Here is a 17,114-nt window from a genome sequence, read left to right on the forward strand (position 1 = left end):
AAGAGTTTATATCCTTTTAAAAATCCTTTTATTGTTGTTTAAGTGGAGTTTGAGAAAGGAGCAGAGCTAAGTGCATGTGTTTAGTCTTCAATCTTCAACTAAAATCCCTCTGTAACCTTTGAATCTTCTTTCACTGTTGTGTTAAAGTAAGTATGAGGGCCCCATATCAGAGATCAGTTCCTGGGATACCTCGATTTTTAGGTTAGAACTGAATTGTATTGCATCTTACTGACTTAGCAGGTTCCCCCATACGATTTTGCCCTTTGTTAAGTGCATATAAGCCCTTTATTTCCCTGTCATTGTACGTGGCAAACTTGTCCTCTCCCAGCAAGTTTTCCCTCCCTCTCTTTCACTTCTATACTCAATTTATTGTGCTAAATTTGACAGTGGTTCTTACAAAATTTTATATATGTAGCATACAGTCAGCAGTTGTTTGGAAAGTGGTGGGGGAAAGAGAAAAATGATTCTCTTTTGCTGTAACGAGTGTCTTTAATGCCGTTTTTCCCTAAGATGGACAAAATATTGGAATCAAGCACATTCCTGCAACCCAGTGTGGCATTTGGGTTCGAACCAGCAATGGAGGTCATTTCGCTTCACCAAATTATCCTGACTCATATCCACCAAACAAGGAGTGTATCTACATTTTGGAAGGTATTTGACCAATTTATTTTATTGGATTAATTTTTACTTTATTGTAAAACTAAATATGTTGGTAAAATGACCTATGTAAACCAGTTTGAATGAGATTTAAACATGTATTTGAATTAAACTATAGTAATGATAAGTATTTCTACATATCAAATACATTTACAAGATCCTAGCAGAAATGTTCAGGAAAGTTTGAATCTCCCAAAGTATAATTCAACTAGGTACATTAGTATATATGAAAAACTTCTTTGATAAGAAACTTAAACTTACTGGCATCCCTTATAAGGCTTAATTCAAATTTATGTCCACATAAGTGAGTTCCTTTCATTTCTTCTGTTTATTTTTCTGTGTATTGTGGTACATTGTATCTTGAACTAAGTAAGTATTAGCTTCTTGACTCTTCAGTTTGAATCACTCAAAAATATTTAATTTAGTAGATAGCATATGCCAAAGGAAAAGATTACTATACTTCTACAGAGTAGCATTATTTTTATTGTAAGATACAACAGTTATCATGACTTGTATAGCAATTCTCACTAAGACCTTTGTCTATGAAGCAGTTAGCAGAACAGTTGTTCTGCTTTTCTCATTTGTGTCAATACATTTATATTTTTTCTTGTTTGTGTTGCCCTGATCTGCTTACTCTTATTTTCTAGCTGCTCCACGTCAAAGAATAGAGTTGACCTTTGATGAACATTATTATATAGAACCATCATTTGAGTGTCGGTTTGATCACTTGGAAGTTCGAGATGGGCCATTTGGTTTCTCTCCTCTTATAGATCGTTACTGTGGTGTGAAAAGCCCTCCATTAATTAGATCAACAGGGAGATTCATGTGGATTAAGTTTAGTTCTGATGAAGAGCTTGAAGGACTGGGATTTCGAGCAAAATACTCATTTATTCCAGGTAAAGAATAAGTTATCTTTTAAGTGGTTGGGCATCTCACTCTAACTCTGATTTTAGAATCTTAAGGTTAGAAAAGAGATTAATTTGGTCCAGTTAATCAAGTCAAGATTTTAAATAAATTAGCAAAGTCAAAGGGAAATTAGTCCATGAACAAACAAGAAGTTAATAGAAATTGGACATAGAAACGTATCACTTGAAATTTGAAGCATATCAGAGATGGTGCCACATTTTCTTATATATTTTTCTGTCTTATAGCACATGCTCAGGCTAACATTTAAAATATATTTTAAAATAAATACAGTTTTAAAAATAATTCAACAAGTTGTCTTGTTTTCAGAATTTCCACAAAAATTGTTTTGTATTATTTTTCTCATTTAGCTGTTATAATTAACCACTCAACTGAATAAATACTGTAGAATATATTGAGCAATAGAAAGAACACTGCTCTGCACTTGGATGTCAAAAATCTGGGTTTGAATTCTTTCTCTGCCTCCTAATAGCTATGAGACTATTAAGCACAGAATTATGCCTGAGATTTGCCATTAGTAAAATGGGAATGCCTGCTGTATTAGTTTACTGATGCTGCCATAACTAATTACCTCAAATTTGGCCACTTAAAACAGCAGAAACTGATTTTCTCACATTTGGGGAGACCAGAAGTCCAAAACTGAACAGGGCCTCATTCCCTTTAGGAACCTGGGGGAGAATCTGATCTTTGCTTCTTCCAGCCTCCAGTGGGTGCCCCAGTCTTCCTGGGCTGTGGCCACATCACTTCAGTCTCAGCCTCTTCCTACTCTTTTCAAGATCCTTAACCTAATGGCATCTTTTACCTTGTAATATTTACTCTTTTTAAAAACTACATATATATATATATATATATATATATATATGCACCCTACTACTCACAGGTTATGGGGATTCCAGTGTGTGTATACTGGGGGGCTACTGTGCCATCAGCCTCCTCCACCTTGTTACCTGCCTCACAGTAGGTGAGAACACTGTGAGAACTATAAAGCCCTGTCCATTATGGCACGTACATATCCCTAATGCAGAAACACAGAGATGTGCAAGTTATTGTTCCTGTCTTCACCAAGCTTACACACTAACGAGATGAAAAAATAACAGTAAAACAACTGTATGATCTTTTTGCTTTTATTTATTTTTCATGCAAGAAATTTAATTGGAAAAAATTAAAACATTGAAATGAAAAGAAAATATCCATAATTCTTCCACCCTGTATATGAAATCAGTGTTAACAATTTGGTGTATATCCCTTCCAGTGTTTTTCTATATCTGTTTCTTTTGTTTGTTATACAAGATTGGGATTATGGTACACATGTAACTTTATTATCTGCTTTTTTGCCTGAAAAACATAAACAACCTTTTTTTCCCTGTCAGTACTCATGTAGGAAATTTTAAGCTTTGCTTCAGTATATATCTGCTCTTTTTAAATTTTTTTCTATAATCCCCATAGCCAAACAAGTATTTATTTGCTCAATGCCAAAAGGATATTTCCAAAAAGTAAAATTTGTCTAATAGACTTTATTTTTTAGAGCAGTTTAAGGTTCCCAGCAAAATTACACAGGAAGTAGAGTCACCATAAGCCTCCTGCCTCCCTTTCCATCAGCATCTTGCATGAGAGTGGTGCATTTGTTAACAACGATGAGCCAACATCCATGCATCATTATCACCCAAAGCCTATAGTTGACATTAGGGTTCACTCGTGGTAGGGTGTGCTCTGTGGGTTTTGACAAATGCATGACATATATCCGCCCTTATAGAACCATACAGAACAGTCCCACTGCCCTAACAGTCCCCCGTACTCTGCCTGTTCATCCTTCCCTTTCTCCAAACCATTGGCAATCGCTGTTCTCTTCAGTATCTCCCTAGTCTTGGTATTTCCAGAATGTCATGTAACTGGAATCATACAGTATGGAGCCTTTTCCAGTTAGCAGTGTGCATATAAGGTTCCTCCATGTCTTTTTGTGGCTTGATAGCTCATTTTTCACACCAAATAATATTTCATTGTCTGGATGTACCATGGTTTGTGTATCCATTCTACTGAGGGACATCTTGGTTGCTGCCACATTTTAGCAATTATGAATAAAGCTGCTATTCATGTGCAGGTTTTTGTGTGGACATGAGTTAATTCATTTGAGTAAATTCTAATACATGCCACAACATGGATGAACCTTGAAACATTATGCTAAATGAGATAAGCCAGAAGCAAAAACACAAATATGACTCCATTTATATAAGGTATCTAAAGTAGTAACATTCATAGAAACAGAAAGTGGAATGGTTATCAGGGTATGTGGGGGAAGGGGAGTTAATGTTTAATGGGTGTAGACTTTCAGCTTGGGATGATTAAAAATTCTGAAAATAAAAAAATGGTGATGGTTGTACAACATTGTAAATATGCTTAATGCCACTGAATTGTAAACTTAAAAATGGTGGAGCCAGGCATGTGGTGCACACCTGTCATCCCAGCTACTCGGGAGGCTGAGGCTGGAGGATTGCTTGAGCCCAGAAGTTCGAAGTTATAGTGAGCTATGATCACACCACTGCACTCCAGCCTGGGTGACAGAGCAACACCCTATCTCTTAAAAAAGAGCAACATTATGAATTTTATGTTATGTATAATTTACCACAATTAAAAAGTAGTAGCGGCCGGGTGCGGTGGCTTACACCTGTAATCCCAGCACTTTGAGACGCTGAGGTGGGTGGATCACATGAGGTCAGGAGTTAGAGACCAGCCTGGCCAACATGGCAAAATCCCATCTCTACTAAAAATACAATTAGCTGGGTGTGGTGGTGCATGTCTGTAATCCCACCGACTTGGGAGGCTGAGGCAGGAGAATCGCTTGAACCTGGGAGGTGGAGGTTGCAGAGAGCCAAGATTACACCACTGTACTCCAGCCTGGGCAACAGAGCAGGAATCTGTCTCAAAAAAAGACTAATAGCTAGTAAGCTGTTTTTTCACAGTGGCAGGGAAAAGAAAGATACACAGGATACCCTGCCTTGTGAAATAGTCCACAGGAGTTTGAGAACCAATAGTTTATATCAAAATGACTGATTGGATTAAATTGGTTAGGTGTTTTATTTTTATTAACTAAATCAACTGACTGAAGTAGTTGAAACATTAGTGTCATGAAGACACTTACAACAGATGATGGCTGTACATAAGTTTAGACTACTTGACAGAAAAAGACATCCAAAGAATACACTTATTTGAATAGTGTTTTTAAATATTTAAAAACAAAATCAGCCAACTTCGTATGTAAAGATACTTACTTTGGAGTCAAGTAGCTCTTTTTCCTCTATTTGTGTTATAGATCATGAGAGCAACTTTAAATGGCCTGTAGTTAAAATATAGACAAAGTATAACAAAATGCTTAGGATTTCTAGAGTTTATCACCTTTCATTTGCATTTTATAGTGCTTCACAGTTTTGATACACATTATATTTAATTTTGTTCTAATGACAGTAATGTCAGGAGGATTATATAATATTTTACAGATGAGGAAACTGAGTCAGAGATTAAGTGATTTTCTTAGTTCATAGAGTGGCATATCCAGGACTAGATTGCAATTCACTAGGCAATACTTCCTACTCTTATCATGTCACCTTTATAATGTGGATGAGGTCACATTGAAGAAAAGCCTTATTAAAAATGTGGATGAGAAGTCCACAGTTTTATCACTAAAAGAGAAAGCCAACACATGTCAAAATAAATAGGCAATGCATAATTAGCTAAATATATCTCTGTCTGATGTTATTTCAAGTCATGTTAATAAAATAAGTTTTGTCTAGGAGTTGGTAATTCTGGAAGAAACCTATTAACAATGGTGAGAAATTCGTATTTTTTTAATGAAATTCTGTAAGCTATTGGTGATATTTACTGAGGCAGAGGCTCTTAATGGGTTGTTAGTTCCTGGACATAACTGGGATAATTATGGACATTTTAATACAATAATGACAATATCCTAGATTTCTGGAATACATGTGAACTAGTTCTGATTAATTTGCCAGACAGTTCCAGTGATTCCCCTCCGCCATGCTGTTTAAGATTTAAATTTCTCTTTGACATTTCTCTGCAAAAGAGCCAAAGCGTCTGTTGTCCTCTTTTAGCAAGGACGAGTTTGGTTTATAAAGTTAAAAAAGAACAGTTGCTGAAATGTATTCTACATAAGCTAATAATTTTTTCTCACTTTTTAAAATATGTAATTTGATGACTTCCTAAAGTGTCTAGAATTAAAGACAACAGTTTTAACAGAAATTGAGCCTCTAGTTGTACACAATTAAATTGTGAATTGAAATAGATTTTCCAGGCCAAGTGTGGTGACTCACACCTGTAATCCCAGCACTTTGGGAGGCCGAGGCAGGCGGATCACGAGGTCAGGAGTTTGAGACCAGCCTGATCAACATAGTGAAACCCTGTCTCTACTAAAAATACAAAAAAATTAGCTGAGCGTGGTGGTGGGCGCCTGTAATCCCAGCTACTTGGGAGGCTGAGGCAGGAGAATCGCTTGAACCCAGGAGGCAGAGGTTGCAGTAAGCAGAGATTGAGCCATTGCACTCCAGCCTGGGCAACAGTGTGAAACTCCATCTCAAAAAAATAAAAATAAACAAAAATAAACAAATAGATTTTCCAAAAATCTAAGTCACTGCAGCCTCAATCTCCTGGGCTCAAAAGTTCCTCCCAGGTCAGCTTCCCAAGTTGCTGGGACTACAGGCATGAGCCACCATGCCCAGTCTGTTTAACCATTTTTAAGTGTGTAATTCAGTGGCATTAAGTACATTCACAGTATTACGCAAGCATCACCACCATCCATGCCAAAGTTTAGAAGACAAATTTTAATATGCTTCAGGAGAAGGGAACTTCATTCCTTTTTAAGGCCGAATAATATTCTATTATATTGTATGGGTGATGTTGTGTTTACCTGTTGAGCTCTGATAGCTAATGTGAGTTTTCAAGTAGCATAAATAAATTATTCACTATGGAATCAAAAATATAAATGTGATAAAATAAATGTCGATCCTGTAAGTGAGCTCATAAATGAGCAATGATGTGTCGTTTTCACCAATGAAAGCTTCTCTTACCTTGCTATGAAATGGAGTGTTAGATGTAATGTAAGGCATCAAAGCTTAAAGTAACTATCTCAGTACCAATGACTTTCTTCTTTTTTCTGTTACAGATCCAGATTTTACTTACCTAGGAGGTATTTTAAATCCCATTCCAGGTTTAGTATATTACCACTTGTTCCTCTTGGCATTTTTGATCAGTCTTATGTTCCTTTGAACACCTTTCATGTATTCCTTCTAGATTGTCAGTTCGAGCTCTCGGGAGCTGATGGAATAGTGCGCTCTAGTCAGGTAGAACAAGAGGAGAAAACAAAACCAGGCCAAGCCGTTGATTGCATCTGGACCATTAAAGCCACTCCAAAAGCTAAGGTATTATTATGTATTGAGTCTCTTCAGAGAATAACATCATGATAAGGCACGATTTGCAAAATATGTTATTTTGGTTTGTGAAAATATTTATTGACTACATAAACTGATACTGCAACTTTTTTAAAATGTATTTTATTTTGCTTACTTTATTGGCACCTACTAAGATCCCAGCATTATTATAGCTAAATAAACTGAAATTCCTGAAATTATTCAGGAATATTACATGTATATTAAGATTCTCAGTTATAAAAGATTAAGATTCTTAAGACCTGTCAGTTCCCAATTGGTGGGTGTGCATATTGATCAGCATGATTATAGATTCATTAACATCTTTATGAGGAGGAAAATAGGCCACAAGAGGTGAAAGTGTGTTCTCAAAAGTTACAGAGTTGGTCGTAGCAATCTAAAAACGAAACCCAAATGTGTCAAGTCTGTTCTTACCCTGCTGTCCTGTGCTACTCATGGGGCGCTTTTATTGGAAAGAACTGCAGGGAAGGATGTTTTTAAATAACTCCGACAGATTGAGTTTGGATACTGACTACTTCTGCATTTAATTTATACTTCTAGGAATATCAACAGAGTTAAAATTATATTTAATGCGTATTATGTAAAAAGAGGGAAAAGAGGAGAGAGGGTGGGAAAACATACCTCTCAAGAATCATGAAAATCAGATTTAAAGGTTGGGTAATATGATAGATAAAGTAACCTGAAAACCCATCTGCTAGAAGACATGTGGAAACATTGGGTAAAATATGACAAATAATTCTTTTAAAAGCATATGTGTAAGCTCCAGGAAGGAGAAAAAGAGGGTAATGCTTATGGGTGAGAAATGAAGAGACAGAACTATAAATTAATAAATTGAAATTGATGTTACAGATGCCCCTGGCTGATTTTCATAACCTGTTACGGCACAGGGGTAGACATACTGAGAGCTTCCTTTTAATTCCCATACTGAGAAAAGAGTCCTGGGGTTCACATGGCCTTTATGAGACTCACATGAAGCTGGAGCCCTCAAAGGGTGGCAACTCACATGAAAGCATAGATTAGAAAAAATGTTTCACTGCCACATGCTGATGACAAAGAAACTTGTTTTTCTGGGTTTAGTCTCAGGGTGAGGTTGGGGGTAAGGCTGGGGTCCCCCCTAGCTTTATACTTAGAAACCCTGCCTTTATTAGGGTTTGAGAAATGGATTTACATTCCCTGCTCAACCCAGGAGTCACTAAGTCCAAAAACTAACAAAATGGTCCTGGGTGCATTAAACCTTTGAGTCACCTGGCAAAAATAAATCTAAAAGTCACCAAGAAAGCTGCAGGGTTGGCATGGATGAAACACTGCTGCAGGTCATCTCACAGCCCCCAGATTCTGAAACCCCTATGCTCACAGCCCACCATGGGTACGAGTTCACCAACATAACAAACAGGAAGGAGTTCCTTAGATCTCCAAGAACTTGAGTGTTTCATGTATCCTCCAAGAAGGAAACAGAGATGAGAAAGAAAAATGACCACGTCCATTTTTAAAATAACCAAATAGGAGGTCTATAAGTTAAAAGTCTGGCTATTAAAAGATGTATCTGAGGAAATTACCCAGAGCATATAGCTGGAAGAGGTAGCAGTTTATTAGGATTTCCCATACCTGATACTCTGTAGTGTGTAAGTAATCCTGATGCCCAGGTGTTCACGCACACACGTGATGTGCGCCTCCCTCCAGCCTTGTTACCATGTCGGCACATTGCCTATCTGATGTGAAAAGGAAAAAAAAGAAAATTTCAAGAACTGATGAAAAGCATGACACATGGTGACTCCCAAGCAGGAAAAAAAAATTTAAGTGACACTGACATTGTACCCCACAGACAAGGAGAAAAGTTTTTAAACAACAGAGAAAATAGTCTACAAAAGGATGCTATTAAGATTGACACCAGAATTATCAATAGCAAAATAGAAGCCCGAGACAATAGAATAATGTCTTCATAGTGTGACGAGTGTTCATTGTCATTTAAGAATGAAGGCAGTGGCGGGGATGTGGGGATGATTAATGAGTATAAAAGTATAATTAGATAGAATTAATATCTGGTATTTGATAGCACAACAGAGTGACTACAGTCAACAATTTATTGTACAGTTTAAGAGCGTAATTGGGTCATTTGTAACACATGATAAATACTTGAGATGATGGATCCCCCATTTATCCTGATGTAATTATTATGTACTGTATACCTATATCATGATATCTCAGGTACCCCATACATACATACGTCTATTATATACCCATAAAAATAAAAAATAAAAGAATGAGGACAAAATTAAGGTGTTTCTCTGCAAAATAATACATGAATTAAATGCTACAATTAAAATCCAAATATATCTTGTTTACAGGATAATTACAGGAAAATTTGAAAATACAAAACTAGGAAAGAACAGACAAATGTCAAAAAAGAGCTGATGTAACTATTAAAACAGAAATCAATAATGTCACTCTCTCACTAGGTAAATCTCAGATATTAATGTAGCCTTAAAATGCACAAAACATAGATTGCTGATTGTCAAGGAAAATTGACAAATCCACAACACAGTCGGTAATTTTTTTTTTTACTTCTTAGTAATTCACAGGTCAAGCATACAAAAAGTTAATATGGCTCAAAAGATTTAAATAACACAGTATGTGCTTAATGGACATGCTATCTTGCTCCCAACATCCAGAGAATAGGCATTCTCTACTAGCATTCATAAAACATTTATCAAAATAGATAAACATGCTCAGCTAACAAAGGAAGTCTGAACGTATATGCAGAGCATCCTGTGACAAAAATGCAATTAAACCAGGAATCAGCAACCAAAGATTACTTTAAAACTCCATATGTTTGGAAATATAATAATATACCACTTAGTAATAAAGACACAGAAGAAATCAGTGTGAAAATTTGAATACATTTAAAATGCATTAATGAAAATACTGCATATAAAAAAACTGTGGGGTACAGCTAAAACTGTACTTTGAGAAAAAAGACTGAAATTTAGTTAAGACTCCAGAAGTTAAAAGAAAAATCCAAAGAAAGGGCAATCATAAAACAGAAATTTTTTTAAAAAATGAAGATACCAAAAGAACAAATCAATGAGGCCTGACATGGGCTCTTTGTAAAAGGTAACAACAGGCAGACTTCTGCCAAGATTGATCTAGGAAAAAAAGACATAAATAGTCCAGGCACAGTGGCTCATGCCTGTAATCCCAGCACTTTGGGAGGCAGTGGCGGACGGATCACGAGGTCAGGAGATCGAGACCATCCCAGCTAACACAGTGAACCCCATCTCTACTAAAAGTACAAAAAATTATCTGGGCATGGTGGCGGGCACCTGTAGTCCCAGCTACTCAGGAGGCTGAGGCAGGAGAATGGCGTGAACCCAGGAGGCGGAGCTTGCAGTGAGCCGAGTTCATGCCACTGCACTCCAGCCTGGGCAACAGTGCAAGACTCTGTCTCAAAAAAAAAAGGAAAAAAAAGACATAAATAATATTAGAAATGGAAAAGTTATAAATCAACTACAGCAAGGCTTTAAAACTATTATGAGACAAACCAACTAGAAAGTAGACCTGCCGAACAAGAGAGGAGAGAAACTGTGTTTCTTTAATTAATAAATGACAGTGGGGGGAAAAGGAAAAACAAGAACCTATAGATTAAAAGAGATATAAAAGTCAAGTGAACTTACTGATTCAAACAAACTGTAAATGGAGGGAACTGATGACATTAAGAGGTGTGTAGAAGTTTGAACACTGGTATTTAATATTAAGTTATTCATTTGTTTGGTTTGATAATAGGATAAAGGTTATTTTTTAAGTGGCTTTAGTGATACAGAAATGTTTACAGATGCAATGATTTAATGTCTTGAGATTTGTCTCTAGTATGTAAGAGTTAGAAGTGAGGAAAGACAGATAAAATAAGATTGGCTAGGTTATAATTGCTGAAGTTGGAAGCTGGATACACTTCCAACTTCATATTTTGTCTGTTTTTGCATATTTTGAAATTTTAATAAATGTTTTAGACTATCATAAGAGAATTTTATAAATAATGATTTGTCAGTAGATTTGTAAAGGGTATAAATGGTGATGTTTGGAGAGTATAGAGGGAATCCCTGTTTTTTTCTTTCTTAATCAGAATTCACAACAGGTTAGGAGACTAAAATTCTAAGGAAAACTTGCCTTTCTGGCCGGAGGAACTAGGTACAAGAGACCATGTTGTCATCTGGAGAATATGAAGGAAGTCTTGGAGAGGAGAGAGCTAGAGCAGGGAAGCACTAATGCAGACTTTCCTTCTGAGGTGCCTGCATGTGGAACAGATCCAGGGAAACGTGGCAGCAGTGTTAGGAACCACGTTACAGTATAAACCACCTCTAAGTCCCTTAGTGGGTCACACGCTGGGCAAGCCTACCCAGCACAGCAAAGTCTTTGAACATTGGGACCACCATCCAAAGAGAGACAGAATTTGCGGTCTGAATGCAACTTAGTTGTCTGCAGAACCAAAAGAAATAACAAAAAAAAACGACATCCTCCAGGGATTTTTAACAGGATCCAAGTCACACAGCATAATATTTAAAATGTCCAAGATACAATGAAAAATTACAGAGAACTAGGAAAATCTGGTTAATTTTTAATGAAAGGCAATCAATAGATCCCAACCCTAACCCAAATATTAAGAACTATCCAAAGATCTTTTTTTAATTAAAAAAAATGTTTTTAATAGAAATGAGGTCTCACAATGTTGCCTAGGCTGGTCTCAAACTCCTGAGCTCAAGTGATCCTCCTGCCTCGGCCTTCCAAAGTGCTAGGATTATAGGTGTTAGCCACCATGCCCAGCCAGAATTATCAAAAATTCTAAAGCAATGATAGAACCATGCTTCATGAGATAGCAGTAAACACTCTCAGAGTAGGAAAATAGAACTCAGCAGAGAAATAAAATAATTTTTTAAATGAAAATTTTAGAAGTAAAAGAAAAATCTGAATTTTTAACAAATAATCACTGTATGGGTTCAATAGAAAAATGGAGAAAATAGAAAGTCACTGAACTTGAAGATGAGTCAGTAGAAATTATCCAATCTGAAGTACAGAGGAGAAAAGATTGAAAACGAAGTGATTGAAAACTGTCCATGGGACAGTTTCAAAGGGCCTAACATTTGTGTTGTTTAAGTCCTAGCGGGAGAAGAGATTGTCACAGAATAAATATTTGAAGAAAAAATTGCTAAAAAGCCCCAAACTTGATGAAGGACATATATCTAGAGATTTAAGGAACTCAGTGAACACCAAATAGGATAAACAAAAAAAGCAATACCTGCACACATCAAAATCACATTACTTGAAATCAAAGATTGAGATCTTGAGATCTACCAGAGAAAAATGATGCATCTTGTATAAGGGAGCAGTGATTTGAATGACTATTTTTTCTCTTTAGAAATGATGGAAGCCAAAGGTAGTGGATCAGAATCTTCACATGCTGGGATGGGCAGTAAGGGGAACTGTGAAGTCCAAATTTTATACCCTGCAAAACTTCTTTCAAGAATGATAAAACGAAGAGGATTTATCACCTATGCACTTGCTATAAAGGAAGTTATTTAGATAAAATACATGATACTAGAAAAAAATCCTGAAACTTCATGACTAAAGGGAAATGAATGGTAAATATCTGGGTAAATTTCAACTATTTTACCAGTATCAGGAATGAAAGAGAGGATATCACTACGGACCCCACCAACGTTAAAAGGAGTAAGAAAATACAGGGAACAGCTCTATGCCAGAAAATCAGATGACTTTGATGAGATGGATAAATCTCTTGAGCTACACAACTGCCCAAACATATCCCAGTAGAAATACACAACCCAAATCATCCTATGCTTATTCAAAAATGAATTAATAAACATCTTCTAACAAAGAAAACTCTAGGCCTAGATGGGTTCACTGGCAAATTGTACCAAACATTCAAGGAAGATATAATGCCAATTCTTTAATATCGTCCAGGAAATGAAAGAGCAGAGAACATTTCTAAACTTACTTTGTAAGACAAGCATTACCCTGATACCAACAGACAAAGAGATATTATAAGGAAACTATTGATCAGTATTCATCAAGAAAATAGATGCAAAAATTTCAATAAAATATTAGCAAATCTAATTCAGCAATATAAAAAAATACATAATAGTAAAGTGTGGTTTATCTCAGGAATGCAAGTCTGGTTCAACATTTGAAAAATCAATGTAATTCACTATAAAGACTAAAGAAAACTATGATTGTCTCCATTCGTTAAAATTCAACACCCATTCATGATAAAAAGCCTCAGAAACAGGAACAGATGGGACTTCCATAACCTGTGAAAGGTATCTACAAAAACCTACCAGCTAAAGCAGGCACAATGGCAAGCACCCATAGTTACAGTTATTAAGGAGGCTGATACAAGAGGATTGAGAATCGCTTGAGCTCAGGAGTTCAAGGCCAGCCTGCACATCATAGTAAGACCCTGTCTCTTAGGAAAAAAAAAAAAAAAGCAGAAAACCCTACAGCTGACACCATACTTAATGGTGAAAACCTGAATTCTTTCCCCTTCAAAATCAGTAGCAAGCTAAGTCCTATTCAATGTTATACTAGAAGTTGTAGCCAGTACAAAAAGGCGTACAGACTGAAAAAGAAGAAATCAATCTTTTTGAAGATATCATTGTCTATATAAAAATTTCTATAGCCTCTAAAAAGCTCCTGGGACAAATATATCAGATTAGCAAGATTGCAGGATGGAAGACCAGTATACAAAAATCAATTGCAGGTCAGGCACTGTGACTCCCGCCTGTAATCCCAGCACTTTGGGAGGCCAAGGCAGGCGGATCACTTGGTTCAAGACCAGCCCGGGCAACCTAACGAAACCCAGCCTCTGTAAAAAAAAACAAAAAATATATATGTATATATATAAATATATAAATTAGCCGGGCATGGTAGCTGCACCTGTAGTCCCAGCGCTACCCAGGAGGCTGAGGCGGGAGGATCACTTCAGCCAAGGAGGTGGAGGCTGCAGTGAGCCAAGAGCACACCACTGCACTCCAGCCTGGACAACAAACTGAGACTCTGTCTCAAGAAAAAAAAAAAATCAATTGAATTTGTATATACTAGCAATGAAAATTGGAGTTCAAAATTAAGAAAACAGTACCATTTAAAATATTACTCCACCAAAAAAAACTGTAATATCTGTAAACTGAAAACTTAGAAGACCATAATGAAAATATTCAGAGATGATCTAAATAAATAGATATACTGTGTCAATGTATTAATAGGCCCAGTAGTGCTAAAATGTCAGTTCTTATGAAAATGATCTACACAGATGAATACAATTTCAATCAAAATCACAGCTATATTTTTTGTAAAGATAGACAAACTGATTCTAGAACATAATGGAAAAGCAAGGGATTACAAAAGCCAAAATTATTCTGAAAAAAAACAAACATGAAAGACTCATTACCTGATTTCAAGACTTACTGTGAAGCTTCAGTAACCAAGACAAAGGACAGACACACAGATCAATGGAACAGGATAGTCCAGAGATTAGATTTATGCAAATATGGTTCATTGATTTTTTGACATTGAAAGGAAATTGAGTGGAGAAAGGATAGTCTTTAACAGATGGTGCTGGAACAATTGGACCTCCATATTCAAAGAAAAAAAAAATGAACCCTCACCTACATCCAACACTGTATTTAAAAATTAACTCAAAATAAATCATGGACATAGATATAAAATTATAAAACATTTAGAGGAGAATATATGAAAAGAATCTTACTGGGTTAGACAAAGAGTTCTTAGATGCAACACCGAAAGAGTATCCATAAAAGAAAAATTTAGGCTGGGTGTGGTGGCTCACACCTGTAGTCTTAGAACTTTGGGAGGTTGAGGCAGGCAGATCTCAAGGTCAGGAGATTGAGACCATCCTGGCTAACATGGTAAAACCCTGTCTCTACTAAAAATAAAAAAAATTAGCTGGGCGTGGTGGCGGGCACCTGTAGTCCCAGCTCCCCAGGAGGCTGAGGCAGTAGAGTGCTGTGAACCCGGGAGGTGGAGCTTGCAGTAAGCCAAGATCGCGCCACTGCACTCCAGCCTGGGCAACAGAGCAAGACTCCATCTCAGAAAAGAAAAAAAAAGAAAAATTTTAAGTTGGACTAATGAAAAAGCTTTTCTATGTGAAAGACAACTGTTGAGTGGGGGAAAAAAAAAAGCCACTGACTGGGAGAAAAAAAAATCACCTATGAAAAGATTTCTTTCATCCAGAACTCAAAAGTCAACAATAAGAACAAAACCCAATTATAAAACAGATTTTAACAGATACTTCACCACAGAAGATTTAATCATTACAAAAATGCAAATTCAAACCACAATGAGATGGCACTATTCTCTGTTAGAATAACTGTAATTTAGAAAAATCACTCAGTGCTGGGAACTCTGTAGAGCAGCTGAAACTCTGATACATTCCTGGTAGGAGTGCAAAATGATAGAGCCACTCTGGGAAACAGGTTGGTGGTTTCCTATAAAGTTACTATGTGACTCAGCAGTCTCTTCTGGATGGGTACCCGGGAGAAATGAAAGCTTATGTTCATGGAAAAAACCTGTATGTAAATATTCATAACAACTTTATCTGTAATAACCAAAAACTAGAAATGTTTCAAGTGTTCTTTAGCTTTTGAAAGAATAGGTCAGGTGCGGTGGTTCACGCCTATAGTTCCAGCACTTTGGGAGGCGGAGGCGGGGGGATCACTTGAGGTCAGGAGTTCAAGACCATCCTGGCTAACATGGTAAAACCCCTACTCTACTAAAAATACAAAAAATTAGCCGGGCCTGGTGGCAGGTGCCTGTAATCCCAACTGCTTGGGAGGCTGAGGCAGGAGAATTGCTTGAACCCTGGAGGCGGAGGTTGCAGTGAGCCCAGATCACACTACCGCACTCCAGCCTGTATGATGACCGCACTCCAGCCTGTATGATGAGCGAAAATTCCATCTCAAAAAATAAATAAATAAACTGTGGTACATCCATATAGTAAAATCTAGTCAACAATAAAAAGGGACAAACTATAGCTACGTGCATTAACCCCAGATGCATCATGCTAAGTGAAATGATCTAGACTCAAAGGATACATGCTGTGTGATTTCATTTATATAAAATTCTGGAAAAAGTGAACTACAGGACAAAAAACAGATCATTGCTTACTGGGAATGAAGACTGGAGATAGGTTTTGACTGCACAGTAACAGCACAGGAGAATTTGAGTGAGTTGTGGAACTGTTCTTGAAGTGTCAGCAAGGACTGAGTAGTGGATTGAGTAAAGCAAGCAGACTCAAAGAATTTGCTTTAGAAGTATAAATTGTCTCGTTAGAATTCAACTGTAAAGAGAAAAAATATATATAAATTGGTACAACCACTTTGGAGAGCTATTTTGCATGTGCTCTAGTAAAGCGGAAAATGGTCACATGCTACCACACAAGTATACTTCTGGATTTATACCCAAATGAAATTGTCATACCTGTGCATAATGAGAAGACAACAGTGTTTACAGCAATATTAGCTAATTATAAAGGTAGAAGCAAGCTAAATGCCCAATAGGAGAATGGATACACAGCAATTTATTTCTATTACTGGTATGAGGTTTTAAAATATATGGAACAATACAACATATTTTTGTAGATATGTAAGTATGAAAATATTAAATGTGCATTAAATAAGTTATATTAAACAATATTTATTAGATCTCCTTACTCTAAATTGAAATATTCCATGAAAAGATAATTCCATATTCACAAATTTTTTAGGAGTATTACCTGGAATATTGACTATAGAAGAATGTTGTATTGCTTTTAATAAAAGTAAATCAGTTACTTAAAGTTAAAAAAATTATACAGTTGACATGGGAATTGGATCAAATTTTAAATGTTTAAGTGTGTAAATAGGCCAGGCACAGTGGCTCATGCTTATAAACCCAGCACTTTGGGAGGCTGAGACAGGTGGATCACTTGAGGTCAAGAGTTCGAAACCAGCCTAGGCAACATAGCAAAACCCCGTCTCTACTAAAAATACAAAAAATTAGCCAGGCATGGTGGTGCAC

General features: G+C 36.5%; 1 protein-coding gene across 1 annotated transcript in view; it reads left to right on the forward strand.

Moving 5' to 3' along the window:
* NETO2 (neuropilin (NRP) and tolloid (TLL)-like 2) overlaps positions 1-17,114 on the forward strand; it is a 61,132-nt gene that overhangs the window by 13,419 nt on the left and 30,599 nt on the right. The window contains exons 3-6 of the mRNA XM_011952603.1: positions 511-651; positions 1,305-1,553; positions 6,752-6,775; positions 6,880-7,007. Of these exons, the coding sequence (XP_011807993.1) occupies positions 511-651; positions 1,305-1,553; positions 6,752-6,775; positions 6,880-7,007 (542 nt within the window). The remainder of the gene's footprint in view (positions 1-510; positions 652-1,304; positions 1,554-6,751; positions 6,776-6,879; positions 7,008-17,114) is intronic.

The sequence above is a fragment of the Colobus angolensis genome, unplaced genomic scaffold (genome assembly GCF_000951035.1).
Source record: "Colobus angolensis palliatus isolate OR3802 unplaced genomic scaffold, Cang.pa_1.0 Scaffold343, whole genome shotgun sequence".
Taxonomy (NCBI): Eukaryota; Metazoa; Chordata; class Mammalia; order Primates; family Cercopithecidae; genus Colobus; species Colobus angolensis.